Source organism: Poecilia reticulata, chromosome 16, assembly GCF_904066995.2.
Source record: "Poecilia reticulata chromosome 16, P_reticulata-male-v2, whole genome shotgun sequence".
Classification (NCBI taxonomy): Eukaryota; Metazoa; Chordata; class Actinopteri; order Cyprinodontiformes; family Poeciliidae; genus Poecilia; species Poecilia reticulata.
This window is the reverse complement of record NC_088845.1, coordinates 2,139,839-2,164,992: the sequence shown is the minus strand read 5'-3', so window position 1 is coordinate 2,164,992 and position 25,154 is coordinate 2,139,839. Positions and strand designations below refer to the sequence as shown.

The 25,154-nt window shown below is 37.4% G+C and overlaps 2 protein-coding genes across 3 annotated transcripts; both read left to right on the top strand.

The window, feature by feature from the left end:
• The first annotated feature begins 659 nt into the window (after nucleotides 1-659).
• Nucleotides 660-7,962, top strand: LOC103477546 (natural killer cells antigen CD94-like). 2 transcript variants are annotated; one of them, XM_008430705.3, is made up of 7 exons: nucleotides 660-839; nucleotides 3,774-3,842; nucleotides 4,693-4,785; nucleotides 4,860-5,045; nucleotides 5,140-5,303; nucleotides 5,873-5,991; nucleotides 7,444-7,962. In XM_008430705.3, exons 1-7 carry the CDS (start codon nucleotides 770-772, stop codon nucleotides 7,589-7,591), a joined length of 849 nt encoding a protein of 282 aa, XP_008428927.1. In that variant the 5' UTR covers nucleotides 660-769; the 3' UTR covers nucleotides 7,592-7,962. The 2 variants fall into 2 exon arrangements, with proteins under 2 accessions (XP_008428927.1, XP_081473054.1); XM_081616928.1 differs by lacking the exon at nucleotides 660-839 and having other exon boundaries at nucleotides 2,609-3,842.
• Nucleotides 7,963-8,070: 108 nt separating this feature from the next.
• On the top strand, nucleotides 8,071-23,757 carry LOC103477539 (uncharacterized). Its single transcript, XM_008430698.3, has 13 exons — nucleotides 8,071-8,914; nucleotides 9,143-9,208; nucleotides 9,968-10,069; nucleotides 11,362-11,556; nucleotides 11,966-12,120; nucleotides 12,242-12,357; nucleotides 12,991-13,132; nucleotides 14,553-14,619; nucleotides 16,894-17,001; nucleotides 17,261-17,434; nucleotides 21,393-21,544; nucleotides 21,675-21,790; nucleotides 22,995-23,757. The coding sequence occupies exons 1-13, from the start codon at nucleotides 8,845-8,847 to the stop codon at nucleotides 23,140-23,142; spliced, it is 1,611 nt and encodes a 536-aa protein (XP_008428920.2). The 5' UTR covers nucleotides 8,071-8,844; the 3' UTR covers nucleotides 23,143-23,757.
• Nucleotides 23,758-25,154: the final 1,397 nt, after the last annotated feature.

Sequence of the window (25,154 nt, the reverse complement as noted above, 5' to 3'; positions counted from 1 at the left end):
CAGTAAAATCAAACGGCACCAAGTTATTATATGATAAAAACCATTCACTAAGGTTGATTTGTTGCTTTGTAGTTATAAAAATACAAGGTTTTATAAAGAACAAATTTATAAAACTATATAAAGTTGGTTTATAAAAGCAAGTTGCTTTCATAAAGAAATTATAAAAGCCACTAACTATCAAACTAAACTTAGAAAAGTCTTACCAAAGATTCCCGTATGTTTACTTTCAATCAGTTTTTAAATTTATTACGAGAAATTCAACCAAACTTAGATTTCATAGTAACTCAAAGTAAGTAAGTTCTTTCAAAGAGTCATAATAGATTAACATATTGTTAGACCTGTGGGTGGGAAGGATCTTCTGTAGAGGTCTGTGCTGCAGCACATCTAAAGAAGCCTCTGACCACCAACCAATTAGCACTTAAAGAAAAGATGAAATGGAGGAAAGTAGGCAGAGAATCACCATAATGTCTGTAAAATGGTCACATCTCTGCAGACCCCACACATCCTGGACACAAACCGTTTAGACTTTTCCCGTCAGGCCAGCGTCACCAGAAACAGCTTCTTCCCTGCCAGTTTCTCGCTGATGAACACTTGGGCTAAATCTCCGTCTTTGGTTTCATAACTTTCTCTGAAAAGAAGAAGTGAACATCCTGTCTCGACTCGGAGCCTGAAAACATCAGAATGAGGTTGAAGCGTCTCTGTGGAGGTTTAACTTTGTCCGTCTCTCTGGGAGATTAAACGGTTTTCTGCTGCTTGTAGGTTTTTAATCATGGAGGAAGAACTGACTTATGCAAATGTGACTTTTAAGACTATTGGTGTCTTCGCACACATCGACTCAGGTGAGGTTTTTATTTTACCAGTTTGATTATTTTGATCAGTTTTATTTTCATTCAGCACAGCAGTTCAAAACTTCAACTGAATCATTTCCTTCTCGTTTCTGTGCGTTTTCAGAAACATCTCTGCAGAAATGCACGTTGTTCAAACACAGAACAAGAAACCAAAAAATTATTTTTCTCCTGATATAATCCTCACAACTACAGAGCAAAATGTTTGCATTTTTCTTCATGGTAATAGTTAATATAACGACTATTTACATCAGTGAATGAACTTCAGGTGCAACATCTGCTGCAGGTGATTGGTCCAGGTGATCTCTGATCGCCAGCAGCAGGTTTTACTCTCCGTCACTGTCTTACGACGGCGTATCAGGGCCATAGCAGATTAAAAAAACGAAAAGATTTCTGCCAAAAAAACTCAGAAATGTTGAGATTAATCTAAAAAAAATTATACTAAAAACAAGAAAATTTCTGAGGTTAAAAAGTTGAAAATTTTAATGAAAATCAAAACAAACATTTTGAGAATGATCTCAAATTTTCCAGGAAAAACTTGGAAATTTCTGAGTTTGAGAAGTCCACAAGTTTGAGAATAATCTTAGAAATCTTTAATTTACGAAACTCTGACATTTCCACATTTTTAAGAACATTTCTGAATTAATGTCAAGACTGAATTTTTTAATTTAATTTAAGAATGTTAGACTTCTGGAGATGAGAAATGTCCAAGTTTTTTATTTTTAGAGATCCTCTGAGCATAATCTCAATATTTCTGTTTTTTGGCAGGAATGTACTCCTTTTATCTACATCCGTAATTCGCTGTTGTACAGTAAACCACTTGGTTGTGTCTGCTGGTTCTCTTCTGCTCTGGCCTTCTTTCTCTAAAGTATTTTAGAAATTTGCCATTTTGCACATTTCGCAGCTTTGACCAAGGGTGAGTTTACACTGCAGCTTGAAGTGACCCAGTTCCAATTTTTTTTTGTAATGCGACCTGTGTCTGATCTTTTCATGGCAGTGTGAGCAGCACAGGTCGGATTTTTTTAGAATGTGACCCATATCCGATACGTATCCGATTCAAATATGACCATAGTCCAGGTCGCATTTATCCAAACTGAACGTCACTTATTCTCAACAAATCTCACTATTCTGCGTCCTGATACGCGCAAGTGGGAAGAAAAACAACAACCATGACGGACTATATGAGGATTAAGTTGTTAATATGTTGCTCTATCCAGACAACAACTTCAAACATATAAGCTAAGCTCCACCGTTAGCCTCCATGTTTACTTCCGCAAACACTGAGCTCTTCTTCTTCTTCTCATGGCGGTTGGCAGAACACTGAGAACGCTGACGCTATGGCGCCCTCTGCTGTGCATGCGGGACACTTTCAGGTCGTTTGCCCGTTTACACTGCAGAACGCATACAGGTCGCATTTACTCGCACTGTGAACGGCCTTGGTAAAAAAAATGGAATTGGGTCACTTCAGGCTGCAGTGTGAACGCACCCCAAGACTTTTGCAGAAGTGTCACGCCTCTTAAAACCATCATGTTTCCATGGCAACGTAGAAACAAAGGGTGCGTTCACACTGCAGTCTGAAGTGACTGAACGGGCAAACGACCTGAAAGTGTCCCGCATGCGCACTAGAGGGCGCTATAGCGTCAGCGTTCTCAGTGTTCTGCTAACTGCCATAAGAAGAAGAAGAGCTCAGTGTTTGCGGAAGTAAACATGGAGGCTAACGATGGAGCTTAGCTTATATATTTGAAGTTGTTATCCGGCCAGAGCAGCATATTAGCAACTTCCTCCTCATATAGTCCGTCATGGTTGTTGTTTTTCTTCCCGCTTGCGCGTATCAGGACGCAGAATAGTGAGATTTGTTGAGAATCAGTGACGTTCAGTTCGGATGAATGCGGCCTGAACTTTAGGTCGCATTTGAATCGGATACGTATCGGATATGGGTCACATTCGTAAACGAATCCGACCTGTGCTGTTCACACTGCCATGAAGAGATCGGATACAGGTCGCATTACGTCAAAAAATTTGATATTGAGTCACTTCAGGCTGCAGTGTCAACAACGCAGACTTTTGCAGAAGTGTCACGCCTCCTAAAGCCATCATGTTTCCATGGCAACATAGAAACAAATGGTTCACCATTCCCGTGAACCAGACTGAATGAGAAATGACGGTTCCTCTTTCTGTTCCAACAATAACTGGAGTTATTTCTAATCACATCTGGGTTCTGAACACTCACTGCCTCCTTATCTGACATTTTAGATTTATTAGTTTATTGATTTTTTAAAAAAATACTTTATAATTCAGAAAGAAAAATGAATTTAAGTTTTCCTTTAGGGTGTCTTGATTTGTTACTTTGTTTTTCAAAACAAGTTTATTTTTCCGTTTAAAATTAGCAGCTTTAGCAGTGAATGGGGACAGACATTGGATGGAAGAGACTCAAATTACTTTGGGAAGCGATTACAAATGAAAGGCTGAGTTTTCATATCACTACATCAAAGCTTTATCTAGATCAGTGTTTCTCCACCCTGGTCCTCACCACCCCCTGATCTGCATGTTTTAGATGAGCCTCTATTCCAGACCAGCTGATTCAAATGATTGCATGACCATCAAGTACTGCAGGAGCCTGTTAATCACCCAGAGATACAATTCAGGTCTGTGGCAGAAAAGAAACACCTACAACAAGCAGGACAGGGTGGAGGTGAGGACCAGGGTGGAGAAACACTGATCTAGAACGTTCTTCCTTTAAAGTTTGAAATGTTACCGCCACCTACTGTCCACATCTGTTATTAATCCCTAAATCAAACATAATGTTCAGGTATTTTAAGTTTTAGAGAACAAAAAATAGGTGAATGACAGAAAAATACAAAAATTTAAAAAAAAAATTGCACATTTATATGCTGTTGTTTTGTTTTCTGATATTTTTCTTTGCCTTAGAAAAATTTAGCCCCAAAGAAATAATTTACGATGAGGTGAAGACGCAGGACTCACATCCGATCATAACAGGTAACCTCGTTCCCGTGTGACGTCACATTTCCGTGTAACTAGTTACATTTACGCAATTACGTTTACTTGAGCAACTTTTTTTTTTTTTAAACGTACTTTTAGGAGTATTTTTACTACTTTGTACTTTTGACTTTTACTTGAGTAATTTTATTAAGCAGCTCTACTCTTACTTGAGAAACATTTCTGCATTTTCTATCCATTGAATAAAAATCAAAAATTCACCAGACACAGAAACACACCACAGTTTTTGTTGAAGTTTCAAAAGTTTAACTGATTTGGAAAAAAAAATATTTTGCCTGATTTTGTTTTTTTTGTTACTCAAATGAATTATTGTCGTTTTGGGCCTTAAAATGCCAAAATTTCCATTTAACTTTAGAATTTGGTCCATCTGACGATGTAATTTTAAATGATTGATCATTTGATCAGTCTTTCAGTATCGAGTAGAGTTTTTAACAAATACTCTTGTGTAATTTCTTGGACAGATACTTTTTACTTGTACTTGAATAAATATGTTGAAGCAGTACTACTCGTACTTGAGTATAATTTTTGTGTACTCGTCCGTCCTTTATGAATGCAATGAAACATTGACCATCTTCACTATTAACCACATCGTCAAAATGTTTTCATTCTCCATTTCATGCGGGTCGAACCCGACAGCAGCCATTTTGTTGATATTTCTCTTGCACATTTGGTCAAGAGTGTTAAAATACTTTCTTTTTTTGTTGTCTCAAACGTTCAGCTATGTTTGCTTTGCCTACCAAGATGGCGGAGCTCACTTCCAGCTCAGACTTGTGGGAACTACGTATTAAAACTGAAAATGTTTTACTTTTTATTGATCTGATTTTCATAGAAAATGAAAAGAGATCTCAGTTTCACCCTCTGCTGTTTTTGGGGATGATCTGCTTCATCCTGCTGCTGACCATCATCATCCTCAGCGTCTACTGTAAGTCTGTCTGTTTCTCTGGCCGTCTGAGCGTCCACCTGAGCAGGTAAAACATTTTAAACACCTGACTGCAGTCACATATGAGCAGAGGAGACAGTCGGGCGTTTTAACGAAGCAGAATCTGAAGCTGGAGGCGATGAATGCAGCTTTACGGAGACGAACAGCAGAACTGCACCGAGAGAGAAACCGACTCAACTGGACTTTAGACGTCATCCTGGAATACGACAACTTTCCTGCGGCTGAACGCTGCCCGCAGAAACGTTAGGAAATACAGATTTTAATAGACCTTTTCTGCAATGTTATAAATCCTTTAAGCAGCTTAACCTTTTTAATCCCTTTTTTATTGTTTTACAGAGTGCAAGCCTTGCCCGAACGGCTGGGCGATGTTTCAGTCAAACTGTTACCTGTTTACAGAAGACGAGTACAGCTACAAGTGGAAAACCTGGCAGCAAAGCCAAGAGTTTTGTGAGAAAGAGAAAAATGCAAAGCTGGCGGTGATCGACAGCCAGGAGGAGCAGGTAAAGAGTTTAACCATAACTATTTAACTATTTCACTTTTAGAGTGTGAAAACAAATGGATTTTTATATGGGATGATGTTTGTAAAGTTACATAGTAAAAAAATAATCACAATGTTTTGGTTTATTTAGCCTGTCACAGAGAAAAAAAAAGTTTTCCTATTAGTCATATTTTCATCCTCTTATTCATACATCTGTAAATGTAAGATTTACAAATTAAATATTACATTTACAAGTTGAACTAAATATTTAGCTTTCAAATTAGTATTTAGTTAGGAAGCTAAACGTTTTGTTCCCGACGAAATGCTTAAGTTTGAGCAAAAATATTTAGTTTCCAAATTCTGAATTAAATATTTATTTTGCTAACTAAATATTTAACTTTCAAATAAATTTTTAATTTGTGAATTAAATATATAGTTTGGAACTCTGAAATTTATAAATGTACCAATGATATGGTGAAAATATGATTTTGCTGCTAATTTGTTTACTGTGTGACTTTACAAATTACATCCAGTTTGTTTGTTTGTTTTTTGTTGTTTTTTAAGATTTTTAATCTTTATTTTCAAATGCAGGAATTTATAAACAACAAAACAAAAAAATACAACGACAATAATCACGGCTACTGGATCGGGTTGAAGAAAGACACGGAGGACATGTGGACGTGGGCAGACGGCAGGAACCTCTCTGTGACGTAAGCACCACGCAAACGGAAGAAAAACTTCAGCATTTCCTAATTTCCTCCCAACCTTTTCACCTCCAGGAGGCCCTGCAAACCCAGAAATACCCTCAGTAGTTTTCACAAGAAGGAGGTGAAAGGTTACAGTGAAGAAAGCACTTTCATCATTCATCTCCTTCTGCTTCACTGGACCGCAAACGACAAAAAAAAAACTGTTAAACGGAGCAGTGCTGCCACCAAGTGGTCTCACCACGCACTGCAAGGCCTCATTTTCAAACATACTAAATTCACACAAGATTAAACGGGTCAAACACCTTCCAGTGTTTCTGTAAATCAAGCTGAACTATTTTTAATGACCATGATTTTTTTAGACTGTTTGATTTACATTTATACAAACAAACTTCTTATTTTGCAGAAACCTAATTGTTGCTTAAATCTATTTTTTGAAAATGACTGCACACGTTTAGAATAATTTGGCTCCTCAGTGTTTTTGTTTGTTATTAAGGTAAGAACATTTTCACCAAACTGTAAATCAGAAGAGAGAAAATTAATCAACTTCAATTCATTTACACCAATTACTGAAGTCATCGTCAACTAATTTAGTAATTGATTAATGCTTAACAAACTATTTCTGGAAGAACAACACAGTCAGAGCAGTAATTAAGCCAAAACTGCACAATACATATGAAAGATGCAAAAAAAATCCTAGATTGGTTATAAGTGATAATGTTCCCGATCATAAAGGCAGATCTAGTCAGTCTAATTCTATGCTTTGTGCTTTATTATTTATTTTACAATATATTTATTATTCCTAGTTGCACTTTGTGAATCATTTGAAAGAAGGTTTGTTGCAGTTTATTTTTCCGTTTGACCAGTCAACCCGTTGTTTTGTTCTGGTTTCTTTATTTATTTCTGTTTGACTCCTAATTAAACTTTCTGAACTAACTGAAGGTTTTTCTTACATGTTTGACCAATTTTATGAAGCTATTTGTGGATTTATGTGCGCTGCACTGGTTCAGAGTTATCAAATAAATTTTAAATTTTATAAATTTATATTTGTGTTTTCAAAGTTTTAAGTTAATTTAGCAGTTTTAGTGTATTGGATCGATATCGGCCGATACTCAACCTCAGATATCGGCATAGAAAGTGAGAAAACTGGCATCGTTGCATCCGTACAACAAAATGTTTATTTTCTCATTTACAAAATGAATTTGATAGTTTATTTTCATTTTAATCTATTTCTAGTCATGGATGGAAAGGCTTTATTGGTTAAATGAAAAATCTGCAGATTTATCATCAGTGGAATAATTATTGGTTTCAGCCCTAATGCTGTTCATTCTACTGGCATAAAGAGACGCAGCATTACAGAAAGAATCTCCTCTGATTGGCTTCCTTAAACAAGCAGCCGGTTGACGTTTCTTAGGTTTGAGCAGAACCAAAGTGACTCCATGTGTTTTCATCCTTCAGCTTCTGGTCGACACAAGAAGCTGGAAATCGACTCTTCTGTGGTTTAATTAACCCGAATCTCAACAATTCATCCAACTGGGCCAAAAGCAGCTGCAGCATGAAGAACCGCTGGATCTGTGAGACCAGAGTCCTGATCCGACCCGATTAGGATCCACAAACTGAACCAGTATTTATAACTATTTAAAACTTAAACTGTTAAAACCTTTCTATGTTTCCTGTTTATTTAAAAGGATCTGATGAAACGCCTCAGACAGGATCTCTGGATTTATTCTTTTCTTAAATATTAAACCAGGCACATAATTTATACTGAGAAGATGAAGCTCCGTTGTTTCCTGCAGACACTGATGATGTATTTTAGCTCTGCATGTTTCCCATCCCAGCAGGATTTCTGATGCTAAACGTTTGGCTGAGTTTCTGGATTTCATCATTTTGTTTCCTCTGCCTGACTAAGATCTTCTGATACAATCTGTCATTTTATTTGTTTTTAAAATAAACAATTAAAATTTCTTTTAAAAAGTTTCTGAATTTACCTCATCATTTTTTCACACAGCGATGTCCAAATTGTGGTTCAGGGGCCATTTGCGGTCCTCTGGCTTATTTTCTTTGGCCCTTGGTCCACAATTCAAAAATATAGCAAATAAAATTTTCTTAAAACATTCACATATTTAGATGCAAGACAAAGTGTTATTCTTTAATTTAAAATGTTTTGGGGGTTTTTTTTAATCCTAAAAATAAAGTTGCAAAAATATTTACCTGTCATTTAAAACAGCAACTGTGGAAGTCCCCCGTTTATGTTTTGGATCGATGATGATTTAGACTACTTTTATACAAAAATATTGTATATTTAGTATGTTATCAAAGACATAAACACAGTAAACATCTTGAGAAATAAATGTGGCCCTAAGAGCAAATCAACTCTAATGTGGACCAAAAAGCGAACTATCTGCTTCATCTAAAAACTTTCTTTGTGTCGATTCCTTCAGTAGCTTTTGGTGCAGCGCCCCCACAGGTGAGGAGGGGAACAGGTTTTTAAACTAGTTTGGATTGTTTCACACAGTGTAGAGTTAAAGTGAACAGCAGGAGCTGAAGATGTAACAGATGTTTCCATTTTGGTCCCCAGTCAAACCGAATCTACAGCAGCATCAGGTGTGAAAACAGCCTTTGGGTTTGACTCCATCACTTTTGCACATGTCGAAATGTGTTGGCTTGTTGTATCACAGCGGTGAGGAAAGGTTTCCTAGAACAGTTTGAGCAATAAAACCTCCACAGGGTGGCTGTCGTTATGCATCAGGCTCTGAGGTTGTTTTAAAATATGTGAAGAGGAAGAGGAACCGGCCTGATATGATTCAAAGGCTGTTGGGCATTTTTCTGATCAGCTTTCAGTTATTTTCTGTGTGAAGGATGGAGAACAACGGGGACGAAGTCTGCTATTCTACAGTCCATATCAAAAACAGCAAACCTTCTCCGACAGGTAAGAGACTCCACATGTTTCATGAGGTTTAGGAGGCAACAAACGCTTTATCGCCTCTTTAGAAAGTTAAAACTGGACCTTTATTACATTTCATGTAATAAGCCTTAATCTTTTTTTATCAGTGAAATCACTTATTGTTGTACAAAAAAATCATTCAGTATTTTATGCCTTATAATTTTCCTGTCGTTGTGAGGATGAAGTGAATCATCTGCTGTTTCTGTGCTTCAGACACTCAGGAGGATTCAACCGTTTACGCTGAAGTGAAACAGAAGAAAGTCGCTCCTGCTCAAACCAGTAGGTGTAACTATAATCCATCCGTCCGAGTTTTTCTCCATCTGCACTCACAAATTCTGAATGACAATCAGAGAGACGAGTTTACCGAGCAAAAGAGGGAACCCAGGCATGAACAGGGGGAACATTAAAACTCCCTGCACGACACCAGACCAAGACTGAATGCAGGTCTTGTTACTAAATCTGCAACTAGTAGCATTAATATTAATATAAATATTTAATTAATGTAAAAGAGGAATAAAAAGAAGAGGAAGAAGAAGTCATGAAAAGGTGCAAAGCTACGGTGGTTCTGAAATGCAAAACATTTCAACAAACTAAAAGTATGTTGTTGTTTTTTTTCATTTGTAATTGTGTTTAGTTAATGTTTTGTGATTTTTTATTTTATTTTGTAGTTGTTAATGTCGTGCTTTTGAATATGCTTTTGTGTTCTTAAATTTGTAGTTGTGTGATTTGCTGATGGAATTTTGCACTTCAAGGTCTCCATACAAAACACACTGTGTCACGTTTGGTGGATAAAATTAAATTGAAATAGCAGAGTAAAGAGGAAGAGGACACAAACGGTCAAAACTATCGCAACATTTAATTGTGATCTAACTTTGAGTCAAAAGGTTCAAAGAAGTTAAATTTTATTAGCGAGTTTTAAGGCAGAAGCTTAAATGTGACACTTTTGCTACTGCAGACAAACATAAATGCGATTGAAAACCAGAATAATAACCATGTTAATGTTATTAATGTGCCTTTCATTGTTTCTGTCGGGTCAAGAGAAAGAGGAAACAGCATCTCTCTGTGGCTCTCGCCTGATGCTGGTGTGTTTGGGGATTCTCTGCGTCCTGCTGGTTGGGAGCATCGCCGTCATCGTCTACAGTGAGTTTCACCTCAGCAGAATAAACCTCATTTAGCTTCTTTTGTAAAGCATGTTCAGTTTTTGACTAAAAATGATGCTGCAGAAGTGAACTGTTATTGTCTCAGCCTCAGTGTAAATAACAGGTCAGATTGAAATCGAATCAGAGAACATTTGCAAACAACATTTCAAGGATTAAGGTGCAAAATAAGTTTAAAACAGGTAAATTAAAAACGTAACAAAATTGCAATGTGTAACGTAATATGATAAATATGTAATTCAAGTATATGTAGATAAAAATGTGGCAAAATCGTCACAGGCCAACACTAACTTTGTTTACATTAAATCAATAAAAAATTGCTTAATGGAAACAGAAACTTAGATTAAAACGTTTTGGGGCTTGAATGAAGGGACTTTTCAGTCGTATAGTAATAGATGTATTAAAACTGCAGTGGAAACCGGATGTTACTACTGCCAGAAACAACAAAGAAGACATCAGGAAGTGGTAGGAGGATGAAGGTTTGTTTTTATTAGTTTGCTTGTTTGGACAATGCGCAGCTGGCTCCTCCAGAGCTTTAATAGCATTGTAATTCATAAAATGTTTACCTGGCGCGTTTCTGATCCAAATACTAAATAATCCACACAAAGCCGGATGAACTGTGAACTTTACCTTCTCTTTGAGCAGATATCAGATCAATTCTTCAGTCTTGCTCAGCATTCCACACATAATTTAAAAAACTAACTACTTCACATCCATTTTCTTTCTGATCTCCTGTCACGCAACACATTTCATATGATGTTTCAAGTACTTCCACTAGATGGCGGTGTCGCACAAAAATACACTAAAACAGATCATACTGTTGAGGATATATCTAAATATACAAAAAGTATACGATAATCGCAATAATAAACAATATTACAAAACAACAGTTTTGGCTCTTACAGACTTTATGTTGAGATTCAATCTCTGGACCGTCTTCTTGCAAATCAACAGCAAAAGTTAACAATCAAATATTAACTGTCTTTTTTTACTTCCTTTTTCTTTTAAAGCAAGACATTTTTTTGAAATAGATAAATATATTTTTCTTTGCAGCTCTAAAGTTCATGTATTTATGGTTTATGACTGAACTCTGTTCAGGCCTGAAAACTGAAGTCACATTCTTTGTTTGTTCCTCAATTTGGTTAATAAAGCTGATTTTTCTTCCAATACTAAAGATACTTTCTGATGTCCTGTAAGAGTCTGAGAGAAATGTAATGTGTTGATGCTTCTCTGGTACAGATTTAATGACTTTCTGACTAATTTATGTTTTTACAGTGAGCATGAAGACGACCGTGCAGCAGACAGAAATCAATGACCTAATCAAAGAAAATGAGCGAGTGACTGAGGAAAATAAAATGATGCAGAACAAAAACAAGGAGCTGAGCCGAGAGAGAGATGACCTGAACAAGACTCTGGGATTCATCCAGAAGTTTGACGACTTTCCTGTTAAAGACTACTGTTCTGATGAAGGTATTAATGTTCTGATTAACTTTGAAGCTCTGGATCATTGTTACTTTAAAAATAAATCCTAACAGTGGCTTAAAACAAACCTGCCCATTAGGTAAAATGCTGAAGGTCTCTTGTCTGACATCTGAGGTTTACAGTGAAGCTTTGATTTCAAACAATATTGTTTTTATTTGGAGTGAACCGAGGATAGAGCCCTGTGGTACGCCACTTCTAACTCGATATGTAGCTCAATCTAATCACCTTCTAATATTGAATTGCAAAGTAGCCCTGATGTTTTTGCTTGAACTATTTTCACCTTTAAACCATTAAATCAGACAGGAATTTATTTTTATATTCAAATTTTTTTCTATTTCATATTATTTTACCAAAGTTTCACTTCTTTCTGCTCTTTCCTTTCGTCTAATGGATCCAGGGTGTAAACCGTGCCGGACAGATTGGATCCTCTTTCAGGGAAAATGCTACCTGTTTTACGACAAACCAGATCCTTGGAAGTCCTGGACAGGAAGTCGGACGTTCTGTCAGGACAAACATGCAGATTTGGTTGTTATTGATGATCTGGAGGAGCAGGTAAAACCTGACACCACCTCTACACTAACATGGGAATTTAAAACAAATCTGGAAGTTTTCAGGTAAAGTTGATGGCTTGAAGTAAGAAGGTTTATAAAAATCTGAAATAATCTGCTCACAGGAATTTGTCAGCAAAAATCTCAAGTTCTACTATGATGAATACCACGGATACTGGATGGGATTACAAGAAGTTAACAACACCTGGACCTGGATTAATGGACGTGCAGATACTCTTGGGTAAGAACTACGATCTAAAAATATACATATTTAGGTAAAAGTGTAAATATATTTTGTCAAGATTGCAGAAAAGTTAAATGTACTGAGTGACAACGACTCCAGGATTTCCAGGACTTCTTCCAAAACCAAACCTTGGTGGACTGTGAGACATTATTGGGTTCATTGTTCTGTTTGGACGTCCAATGATGTCAAAGCTTACTGGGCTTCCTCTTTTCAGCACGAGCTTCAGACGTCTGATCAGGCTCAAGAAGTTCCAGTTGTGGAAAAACAAAAACGTTCTTTATCTTCCTATTATAGCTATGAGCAACTGCAGCTGGGTTTTCTTGTGCCTTTGGGTCAGTGGTGCTGCAGGTGGTTGAGTTCAGGCATGGAGACCTTCAGTCCTCAGTCTGTCCTCACTGTGGGACTGAAGATATTTTTGGCAAAACTCAACTTGTTTTTGGTGTTGAATAATTTTTGATGCAGCTGTAAAAACATTTAAATGTGTAAAATCTGATCTTTAATGCATTTCATACATGTGTGGCTTCTGTTGAACTCTGTTTTTATTCATATTGGGACAAAACATTTAGCTGCTGACAGTTGTCAGCTGGATGTCGGTACGCTGCTGAATGAGGTCATGATTCTGTTTTAAAGGTTCTGGATGAAGGAGGCGTTGGGAACATCAGGTCCAGTTGCACTTCTGATCCCAGAGAGAAATCTGACAGAGAACTGGGACAAAGCAGATGAGGTGTTTAAGAACAAATTCATCTGTGAGCATGAAGCTGTTATTTGGCCCGTCTAACTCTTCTCCTATAGATCCCAGACGTTTACATACACTATATAAAAACACACATGCATTTATTTATTTATTTTTTTTGTCACGCTGTCTGATGTGAAATCAGAATGAACGTTTCTTCTCTTGGTCTATTACGATCACCAAAATATTTTCTACAACTTGAATAACGAGGGAGATTTTTTTTTCATTCAATCTTCACTGTAAAGAATCAAAAATATACTTTATAGTGTATGTAAACTTCTGGTTTCTACTGTAATAAATTTGTCATCACTTTTTGGTAAATGTCATAAATAAAAACACAAAGCCCTGTTTTAAATGCTGTTAAAAAATTACTGAAGATTTTTAAACTGTCTCCATTTCCTGTATGCTCATATGGACAGACTGTTAAATGTAACATCATTTAGCTTTTGATTAGTTTGAAGTATTATTAATTTAAAGGCCTTATGGATCATTTCTTCTGTTTATTTATAGTTTTAGTTACTTATTGCCGTTTTATTGCATCATGCAGCACCGGTAGCTGGAAATGTTCAGTCAAAGACCAGACAAATGAAAAATGATTTATTTCAAAGAGATCATTCATTTATTTGTTTTTGTTTGTTTTTTATAACTCACAAAAACAACCTGGTTATGTTTAGTTTTCAGGTAAATATTCTGCTGTCAAATATATTTAACATAAACTCAAACCATCAGTTGATTCAAAGCATAATTTATACAATAAATTTAAATCAGAGGCTCATTTAACTCGATGGATCCCTGTGATTAAAGGAGAGAATGTGTTTTTCATTTAATATGAATGGAACCCTTTCAATAACAAAGTTAATTTATTTTATTCAAACGGTCTTAAATGCATCATTTGTGATTAAACTCATTGTTGAAAAAGTTCAATAAAATCCCTTTGTTTGCAGGTCTGGTGTTTTAACTTTGTGTGGTTTTGGTTTTCCAGCTCTTTTTTTTTATTTTATTTTTTATTTCCTTTATTTAACCAGGTAAACCCCAATGAGATCCAGATCTCATTTTCAAAGGGACCTGCAGGACCTCTTCCTCTCTTCAGATATTTCTGTTTGTTATTTCAGCCACTTGATCATGACTTTCTATATTCACTCCCTCTGGTCTTTATTGTTTTTTATATGTATAACTTTTCAGGCTGTTGCTTCAGTAATAAATTACTGTCTGTAAAATAATGCTCTGAATTTGTTTTGTCTACAACAGTAAAATAATTCCAGAGGTTCCTCCTGTTTCTCCTCCTCTCAGCTGCTCCTTAACCCCGGGAATTATTTTACTGTTTTAGACCAAAACATAAAACTTCTCCTGGCTCTGATTGGTTGTTTTGGTGCATTTCTTCGAGACGTCCAGGCAGGAGGAGGAGGGGGCCGATATTTTCACTGATTATCTGTCTCAAACTGTCTCTACCTGGTGGCAGTTTGAAAAATATTTGTCCCTCAGTGGGGTCGGGAGGGGTGCTGCTGCCTGTCCAGCTGGTGTACGGGGTGAGAGGCGGGGTCACCCTGGACAGGTCGCCAGTCTGTCGCAGGGCAACACAGAGACACACAGGACCCACAACCATGCACACACACACTCACACCTAGGGGCAATTTAGACAGGCCAATTAACCTGACAGTCATGTTTTTGGACCGTGGGAGGAAACCGGAGTACCTGGAGAAAACCCACCATGCACAGGGAGAACATGCAAACTCCATGCAGAAAGACCGGCTGGGAATCGAACCCAGAACCTTCTTGCTGCAAGGCAGCAGCTCTACCATGCGCCACTGTGCAGCCCATTATTTCATAATTGTGGTATTTATTTAAATTATTTTCAACTTTAAAATACCAATATTTCCATATAACCTTGATTATAGTGATGAAATGTTTAAATATTAAATAATTTCGGTTTTGATCAGTTACTCCGACTTTTTACAAAATACTGTTTTATTCTTACTTGAGTAACTTCTTACTGTAACTTGAGTATAATTTCTGGGTTCTCTGGTTGGTTTTATCCATCTGACTTCATGATGACAGTTTGACGGCTGAGGCTCTTCACCTGTCGGAGGGTCCGGTGCATTTCAGCCTCACTTCTGTCAGGACTTGCAGCCTTCAGAGTGTGAATGTAGTGTGAAGCGCTCTGGGGTCCAAAGGCCAAATGAAGCGCCACTTCCTGTTTTACATGTTGTGTCAGCATGGTGTGAAAGGCTGCAGCAGAAGCAGATACGTTTCCCAGAGCAGAAAAAGAGCCACTATAGTGATGCAGCATCGCACTGAAGCCGTCTGCAAAAAAGAGGAAGAGGAACCCGCCCAGTTCACATGCTGAGATCGCTCCAGCAGCTGCTGGACAAGAATGAAGAGCAAACAGGACGACGATTGTTATTCTACAGTGAATATCAAAAATGAAAAACCTTCTCCAGAAAGTAAGTGACTCCATATAATTACAGACTTTATGAATATTTAAAAGCAGCATTGCAACTCAAATCCACTTAATGTGTTTATATCACCTCTATAGAAAGTTGTAATGTAGTAGAAATTGTTTTTATGTCGCATATAAACCTTCAGCCTTAATCTCAGGAAGCCAAGTTTAGTTGTACAGAACATCTCAGGTAGTTACAAAGCAGAGGCAAATTAAAGGAAAGTAAATATGATTTGGAGTACGGACTAAAATTAATGATGCTTCAGTTATAAATAGAAGATTCAACAGCAACTCCACACAAACATGTTTTTACCTGGGTTGAAATGAACTCAGCTTTTAGTCACTTTTCTCATTTTCTGGAAGTTTGTTCCAGATTAGTGAAGTATAAAAACTCAATGCCGCCTCTACTTGTGTGGTTCTGATTCTGGAGATGCAGAGTAGACCAGAACCTACAGACCCAAATGGTCTCATAGACGTATTCTTAAGACAAAAGGCCGACTTTGTAATCGTCTTTATGTGTCTCTGAAGGCTCAGGTCAGACTATCACTAAAGCCAGATTAACGCTCTGACCTGTAGTTTCTGACTGTAATAACTGAAGCTGTGTGCTGATTATTGATCGATCCTCCTTTGGTACAAAATATTACTTCATTTATTCAGCTGAAGGAAGTTATGGCACATCCACTCATTGATTTGTTCTGTGCATCTGCTCAGTGCTTCAGTGGTTCACAGCCACCTGGTGACATTGTAATGTAGAGATGCATCACCTGGATAGTAATGGAAACTCATCCTGTTGTTTGTTATAATCTGATGGGAGCATCTACATAGTAAATAAGAGGTTTGCAACATGGAGCGCTGCATGTGAGCTTTGGAAACTCTGGTCTAAATTTACCTGTTGACACAAACAAGCCCCAAAGAAGAGGAAGTGAAAATCTTCCTAAGATTCAGTGATGGCTATAAGGATCAGAAGAAGCTGAACAAGAAGAGGAAGAACAAGTGAAAAAATAGCTAGATCACAACAAAGTTTGCAGGTTTTGATGTTGCAAAGTCAGAACTAATAACACTGAGAGCTGAAAGAAAATTCAAAACCAGTAAAGGATCATGTGACTCAGCTGCAGAGATAATAACATCGACACCAATCAGGGCCTGAGTGGCACCAGCGACTCAGGACTGGATCCAAGCAGGATGTAGAGTGAAGGTAACTCTGCATTTCCTCTTTCTGTGAAGGGCTTGGAGACATCTTTTACTTTGAACTGAATTTAACTGAAGTCACATTAAAACTACAGCCCCATGTTAGAATGCAAATCAAAAGCAATCTGATTTAAACCACATCAGCAGCCATACTGATCATCATCGCTTCTTTCAGGTCGAGCAGAAGAGGAAGCATCAGCTCTCTGTCACTGCTCTCTGATGCTGCTGGGTTTTCTGATTTTCTCTGCGCTGATAGCTGCAAGAATTGTCATCACCATGCAGAGTGAGTTTCACTTCAACCAAATAAATCAGTAGGAGTGATGACGGTTGATAAGGGACACAGAAAAAGTTTCAGAAGAAGAAGCTGGGAGCTGAGCTGGCCTGCAGATCAGCAACAACAAGCTGAGTAGGACAGCAATCAGTTAACCATCGTTTGGGTCTAAGAAAACTGTGATATCCTGAAGGACAAGCTGAAAATGTTGATGCTTCTCTGACCTGGATGGATTCACTGACTTTCTGACTATTGTTTCTTGTTTTTATAGTTAATGTGATGATGATCAAGCAGCAGGAAACCATCAGTAATGTTACCACAGAAAACGAGCGACTGATTGAGGAGAGAAAAGTGATGGAGAACCAGAACAAAGAGCTGAACACGACACTGGGACTCATCCTGAAATTTGAAAACATTCCAGCAAAAGACCTCTGTCCTAACAAAGGTCATTAGTTTTCTACATTAACTTTTAATTTCTAAATTAATTGTTATTTTTTAGTATTTGCTTATAAAGTGGTTTTCAAGACAGACCTGATCATTATTATCACAGGTTTATTTTTAAAGTAAACATGAGCCAGGGCCTGGGTTGGATGTTTATTGGCTTTTTTAATGTCAAACAATATTGTTTTTATTTTGAGTGTACCAAGCATAGAGTCCTGTGGTACGCCACTTCTAATTAAAATAGTAACTTAACTTAATCACCTTCCAATACTGTTGAATTTCACTCCATTTCTGAAGACTTTTGAGTAATTTTGATGACTGAAACATTTTTATTATTAAAGTTTTTATTAATGTTTCAGAGCATGTTCACAACCTTTCCCCCCCCCACCCACCCCCCCCCCCCGCCCCCAACACACCCTCATGAAATAAAATACACAAACAAAATAAAACCAAGCAAGAGAGAAAAAAAAAAAAAAAAAAAAAAAAAAACAGGTCAGTGCATTACAAATCAATAAAAGTTTCACAAAAGATTAAATATCCTCGGTGTTAGCAGAAACAACCACAGTAAACAGAAGTAGTCACTCGCTAGTATTTTCCAAAACAATAGGCCAGTAGTACCCTAACTTGTCCCCATGTTACAGGAGAGGAAACAGTTCCAGGATTTTTTGAAGTTCTCCACGTCATTTAGTTTGGCCAACATTTGTTCATATGACACTATTTCCAACATTAATTCCAACCAGTCCTTAATATTTGGAGCGGATGGAGATTTCCATAATCTGAGGATTATTCTGGCAGCCGTGACCGTCCCCACCTGCATTACAGTATTTTGGTGTTTTGACATATTAGGCATCACTGTTTGATCCCCCAACAAGCAGAGTCTTGGTGACATAGGTATCCCTAAACCTATCCACTTTCCAACGTACAGCAATACTGTTTTCCAGAATGGGAAAATTAGTTTACATTCCCAGAACGCATGTATAAAGGTTCCCGGGTCAGTTTTGCATTTCCAACATAGGTTATTGGTGAGCAGACCCATTCTATGGAGCCTGGATGGAGTGAAATAAAATCTATGTACAATCTTATAGTGTGTAAACTTCCCTCTTGATTCTCTAATATATTTCCCGTTATTTGATAATATTTTCAACCATTCTTCATCAGTAAAAGTGCATCCAAGGTCCTGCTGCCAGATAGTCCCCAGACTTTTACATATATCACTTTGCATACTATTAAACAATTTGTAATATGTGGATGCTTTATATTCAATTCTACTTGAGCCCATATATTCTTTTATTGGATTATCTTCATATATGAATTTGTCTTTAATAATACAGTCTCTAATTTGTAGATATTTCCAGAAACTATCCTTCTTTATATTGTATTTCAGCATGACATCTGAAAAAGACATAAAAACCCCTTCTGTATACAAATCTACAACACGTATTCCCTTCACAAGCCATTGTTCCCAATAGACAGTTTTCCTTCCGATACAGATGGATGGATTCAGCCACAGTGAGGAGTACAACTGTTTCGAATGTGACATCTTGCATATTTTATGTGCCTCCTTCCATACTGATTTAGAATGTGCTAATATCGGATTTGTGGGAAGAGGTTTCCTATTATCTGTTTTACTATGAGAAAGAATATCTATCGGTCTAAAGGGGTTTAACCAATTCTTCAATATTCATCCAGCTTAGTTTAATTTCTCCCTTTTTAAAATACTTGGACAACTTAACCATTTCAAATGCGAGATTATATAGTCTTACATTAGGGAGGGCCATGCCCCCTATATCCTTTGCACACCACATTTTCTTAATGTTGATTCTGGGTTTCTTCTTGTTCCAGAGAAAGTCCTTCACATAAGCCTCATACTGTTTATAAACCTGGTGTCATGGTGGATGTAATATTTCGAACCCACATGCGAGAACACGACCAGAAGAGACGATAATGAATACAATAATGATTTATTGAAGTCAGGGGAAGGGTGGTGAATACTGGAATGAAGAACCAGGTCGTCTACTGTCGATGAGAGAACAGAGTTAGAGGCTGCGTAGGAAAGGGATCCGGAGGTAAACAGAGAGGGCTTACTTGAGATGGGTGGATATGTGGCGTGAACTAGAAAACGTTGGAGAGCGGACAGGGATGGCGGAGTAGGTTCCGGTCTTGTACAATCCTTTCTCCGGTGAAGTTCGGACGCGGGTCTCCTGACCCGGAAGGCTCCGAAGGTGATGTTACTTTCTTTTCTCCGGTGAGGTTCGGACGTGGGTCTCCTGACCCGGAACACTCCGAAGGGGATTTCGCCGGAGAAGGATCCACAACAGGGAGAAGACGAGCACACGAGGGGTGGCGTCTAACCGGCAACACCGGTAGCGTCGGGGGAAGACACAGGAGGCAGGTGATCCACAACGGGGAGACAGACTCACACAGACTCGGGGTAACTGGTTTCGGGGAACAACGGGAAGACAGCTGGATATCTGACGAGGGAAACAACAAAGTTAGCAACAACGAAGATCGCAGAGGGCTTTTCTCTGGAGCATTTAGTACCGAGGTGACCAAACACTCAGGCGATGAGACGGAGTGGCGCTGCTGCTTATATCCAGGGCAGGAGCCTTCTCAACGAGCTGCAGGTGTGTGCCCGGGTTGAACCCTGCCGCTTCCCAGGGGTGGCACATAGGTGACCTCTGGTGGATGTCCAAGGAATAGCGGCTCGGAGACCAGTAAATAATAACTAAAGGAAATTAACTAAGGCACAAACAAGGGGAACAAACACAGACCCTGACACCTGGGAGGGGATGTCAACTGGCACCATCATGGACACATAATTGAATAAAGGGGCTATCACCATTTTTATTACATTCACCTTACCCCATAAAGAAAGTCTCAATTTTGTCCATTTATCAAGATTAGTTTTTATCTTCTGAAGAAGCGGTTCCATATTCAGATGCATTATTTCCTCTAAATTTGGGTGGAGTCGTATACCTAGATATTTCATACCTGAAGGGACCCACCTAAAGTTAAATGGTGTAATATCATTTGAATGACATGTTTGGGATATGGGCATACACTCAGATTTGCTCCAATTAATCTTATATCCTGAAAGTTTTGAATATGATTCAACACACTGTAATAGGGCTGGAATAGAGACGATTGGATCTGCTATAATAGCTAAGATGTCATCCGCATACATAAGCACCTTGTGCTCTTTCCCTCCTGCATGGGTTCCTTTAATTCCTGGGTTGACTCTTATTGCCGTTGCTAGTGGTTCCACAACCAGCGTGAAAAGCAACGGGGATAAGGCACATTCCTGCCTTGTCCCTCTGGCAAGATGAAAAAATTTAGATAGCTGACCATTCATCATAATTACTGCTTTTGGCTTTGAATATAATATTTCAACCCATTTGCAGAACCTAGACCCGAAACCGAATTTCAGAAGTGTTGTTTTAAGAAACCCCCATTCCACACGGTCAAAGGCTTTCTCGGCATCCAAAGAGAACACAGCAACAGGGATTGAATTAGAGCGATTCAAATGTATTAGATGAGCAAGGTTGAGGACCTGTTCTTGATAAAGCCTACTTGATCTTCATTTATAATATGTGGAAGTACTTTTTCTAATCGCGATGCTAATGTTCGTGTTAATATTTTGCAGTCTACTCCTATGAGACTAATAGGTCTGAAATTAGATGGATCTGACACATCTCTGTCTTTTTTTGGAATAAGTGATATCAGAGCCTCATTGAAAGTATCAGGTAAAAAGCCTGAATCGAAGGCTTCTCTGTATACCTCATGTAGTACTGGGGTTATGGTGTCAATATATTTTCTATAATATTCAACCGGCAAGCCATGAAACATGACTGAAACATTAAATATATTCACAGGGATCTCTTTTATATATTTTTTTTCTATTTCATATTATTTTACCAAAGTTTCACTTCTTTCTGCTCTTTCCTCTCGTCTAATGGATCCAGAGTGTAAACCGTGCCAGAAAGATTGGATTCTCTTCCAGGAAAAATGCTACCTGTTTTACGATCCACATCCTTGGAAGTCTTGGACAGGAAGTCGGACATTTTGTCAGGACAAACATGCAGATTTGGTTGTTATTGATGATCTGGAGGAGCAGGTAAAATCTGACACCACCTCTACACTAACATGGGAATTTAAAACGACCGTGGAAGTCTGGAAGTTTCTGTGTAAAATTAATGGCTTGACGTAAAAAGGTTTATAAAAAATCTAAGATAATCTGCTCACAGGAATTTGTCAGCAATCACACCAAATACTACTATGACAAAGACCACGGATACTGGATGGGGTTACAACAAACTAACAACAACTGGATCTGGGTGGATGGACGAAGAGACACTCTTGGGTAAGAACCAGACAAAACAAAAATGTAAATGAATAATTTTAGTTTTTCCCCTGCAAACCAGCACATTTCCAGGTGTCCTTTTCTCTGTCCAGCCTCAGCACACCTGTGCAGTAATCAGGATGGATTCTCTGGGCGAAGGAGACGAACAGATTTAACAGATTTATGAACAACATCTGAGAGAAATAGTAAATGGAAAAGTCTTTAATCTTTGTGTTCAGCTCATAAAAAAAACAATAGTGTGTTTTTTGTTAAAAAATAAATAAAATAATAATAAAAAAATGTAAATATATTCCACCAAGCTTGCAGAAGAGTTAAAGCTACATTACAATGGATTTATCCATCACTGAACTCTGGGTTTGTTCCCAGTATGGATATAACTCTGACATTAAGAACAATGCCAAAAAAGTAGCATTATGATTTTTAGAATTAAGAATAATAATCTAATAAATCTTGACCAGGACTATAATAACTTTCCATTACATTTTAGTTTTATTTCTTCTGATTTTTTTGTCTAGTTTAGTTAATTTTAATTACTTTGAACTCTGCACTTGAAAATATTACTGTGGTTATTGTCTTGCGGCTTTGTATACATGTACACAGACACTTTGCTGTCGCCATTTCGCCGCCAGGGGGCGCATGGAGCGCCGTAATTTACCGACAGCTGACGTAAACGGCTCGTTTGAGGGGTTAAAAAAATAAATTTCACGAGTTCAAAAGGCTAATAGGTTCATATACACAAAAATGAAGTATATTATATCTATAATTTCAATATGTTTTAGTTAGTTTTACAAACATATGATATATTTCCAGTTAGTTACAGTTTTTCCAAATTAATTACCATTTTTATTTAGTTGTTTGTTCAGTTATTGTTATTTTGTTTGTTTTATTTAACTGTAGTAGCCTTGCTCCCTGTCTGGTACAGTTTCTAACATGTCTAATGATGTTAAATACGTGAAACATTACATCAATGATGATGGTGACATTTATACGCTGCGTCTGAATCAACAATCTAATATCTGATTTTCTGAAAGACTGCTAGTTTTCTGTTGGTTTTGAATGGTTTTAGATGTATCTGTAAAACAATATTTAGATATTTTTAATCCAATCTTGCAAGTACATTCCACTCATTTAATTTAATACTGATGTTTGATATCAATGAGCTGAGATTTTATTTTGCTCTGAGGTTCATGTTTCCGTCTTAAAGGTTCTGGGTGAAGGAGCATCTCCGTACCTCAGGTCCAAAAGTGCTGCTGATCCCGGAGAGAAAACTCACAGAAAGCTGGGGCAAAGCAGGTGATGGTTTTGCAAACAAATTCATCTGTGAGCGTGAAGCTCTTTTCAGGTTCAAGTAGCAGGATTCCTGCAGGAATGATAAAGCGTGTCATCATTTTTTGGTAAATTTCAGAACTGAACATGGAAACATCTTTATGTTCAAGTTGTCGCACTTTAGGACTGAAAATATATTTAAAATAAACCCAAAGCATAAGCTGATTGAAAGCTTATTTTGACATAATGTGGATTCCTGTCCAGATTGGGTTCACATTGGGAGGATCTGGTTTCAGATCATTTGTTTTTTGGAGTGGACCAAGTAGAGCCATGATGTTTGTCTCTACTTGCTAGAAATCTACAGTACAATACTTTTTATTACTCTCTCTACACACTTTATTACATTTCACATGTCCATCATAATTTATAAATATATGTGTTAGAGATTATTTAACCATTGTGATTGTGTTTTGTTAGGAGGAGTTTACTAAAACCACAACTTCTTCACATTAATTAACATATTATTTTGCTTTAACAGCCTTTCACTTTGCTCATCAGAGTAAATTAATGCACTTATAAAATGCTACACATGCAGTCATTTCTCATGTATTTGTTGCTTTTGTATTTATTATATTCTATGTTTTTCATTTACTTTAGTAGTGAACATCTGCATGCTTATTTTCTGTCTAATAAAATATGTAAAATAATTTTGTTGGTTCATTATTTTGTCTCCTTCGGTGCCATAAAGAAAAATAATTTTACTAATACAAATTAGAGCATGAAAAGGTCAAACTCAGCAGCTGAACTGATGCATTTTAGGCTTCATGCATCCTCTTTTCAAATACTTGAATATTGTTGAATAAAAATCCCCAAAATATGAATATAATTCACCTCATTTGGACCTATGGGTTTTCTATAAAGCACAATGTTTACAACACCTGAAATCACTTAAAAAAAGAAGAAAAGGAAATTGTTTACTGCCCCTGTGAGCCTTTTCTAAAGTCTGGCCCTGTGGAAAAACTACTGGTGTAAATTTGACAAACTGCTTAAACATATGTGAATGTTGAAGTTCACATTTATGCATTGTGCTGTATATTGTTACCAGCTATAACACAGATCACATCCTGAAATATCCAGACGATACGATAATTGTGGGCCTCATTCAGGACAACAGTGAAGTGGATTACAGAGAAGAGGTAGAGCATCTTGTGGACTGCATGGTGTAGAGAGAGCAACCAGTCCAAGGCTAGAGGGAGGCCTTGTTCTAACATTCAGATCTTTATATTATACTTTAGAATGACAAGGTCAACTGGAAGAAGAGAATGCATCCTCAAAAGCCTGACCGTCTACTTCAGAGATCCTCAAATCTAGTCCTGCAACTTAAAAATCAAAGCATTTACTGAGATTTTAGAAAAACAGGAACAGGTAACAAACAGCTGATTTATTTGAAGATAGTCTCAAGCCTTGTTACCCGATCACAAGCTGAATGGAGTTTCTAGCTGAAAAGTAGTTTAGCTGTGAAATAGCACAAAGTTACCTCATGTGGAATTTCCATCATTTAAATAAAAGCAAAGAAATTTACAAAAAGTAAAATATGTTAAAGAATAGAATATACTTTATTGATCTCTAAGGTAACATATATGTACAAGCACACACAATATATGCAATATGTTCATCTATAAATAAAACAATAGTTAAAAAATAACTGGAAAGGAGCCGAATTAGATGAACGTGTAATACTTGAGTGGTTAAAATAGCCCATGCAGACGTAAAAACACGCGGCAAAAAGTGTAGCAACTATAAGGAAGTAGAAAAATAATAGTAAAGAATAAAGAGAAACGGGAAATTAAACAGCAAAACAGACAGCTGAACTTCAGTGCTTCTCATCTGCACAAACAAGCACAAATTAATTGTTTTAGCAGTTAAAAAGAAGTACCGGTCCGCCGCTGGAGACGCTCCGAATGCAGCCTTAACCGAAGAACGATTCCAATAGAGCATGTACGTTGTGCACATCCGCCGAGTGCGCAGCGAGTCCGCCATTAAATAGAACACTATCTATAGGCCGAGCGATCCGTTGACCTTGCTTGAGGGCATATAA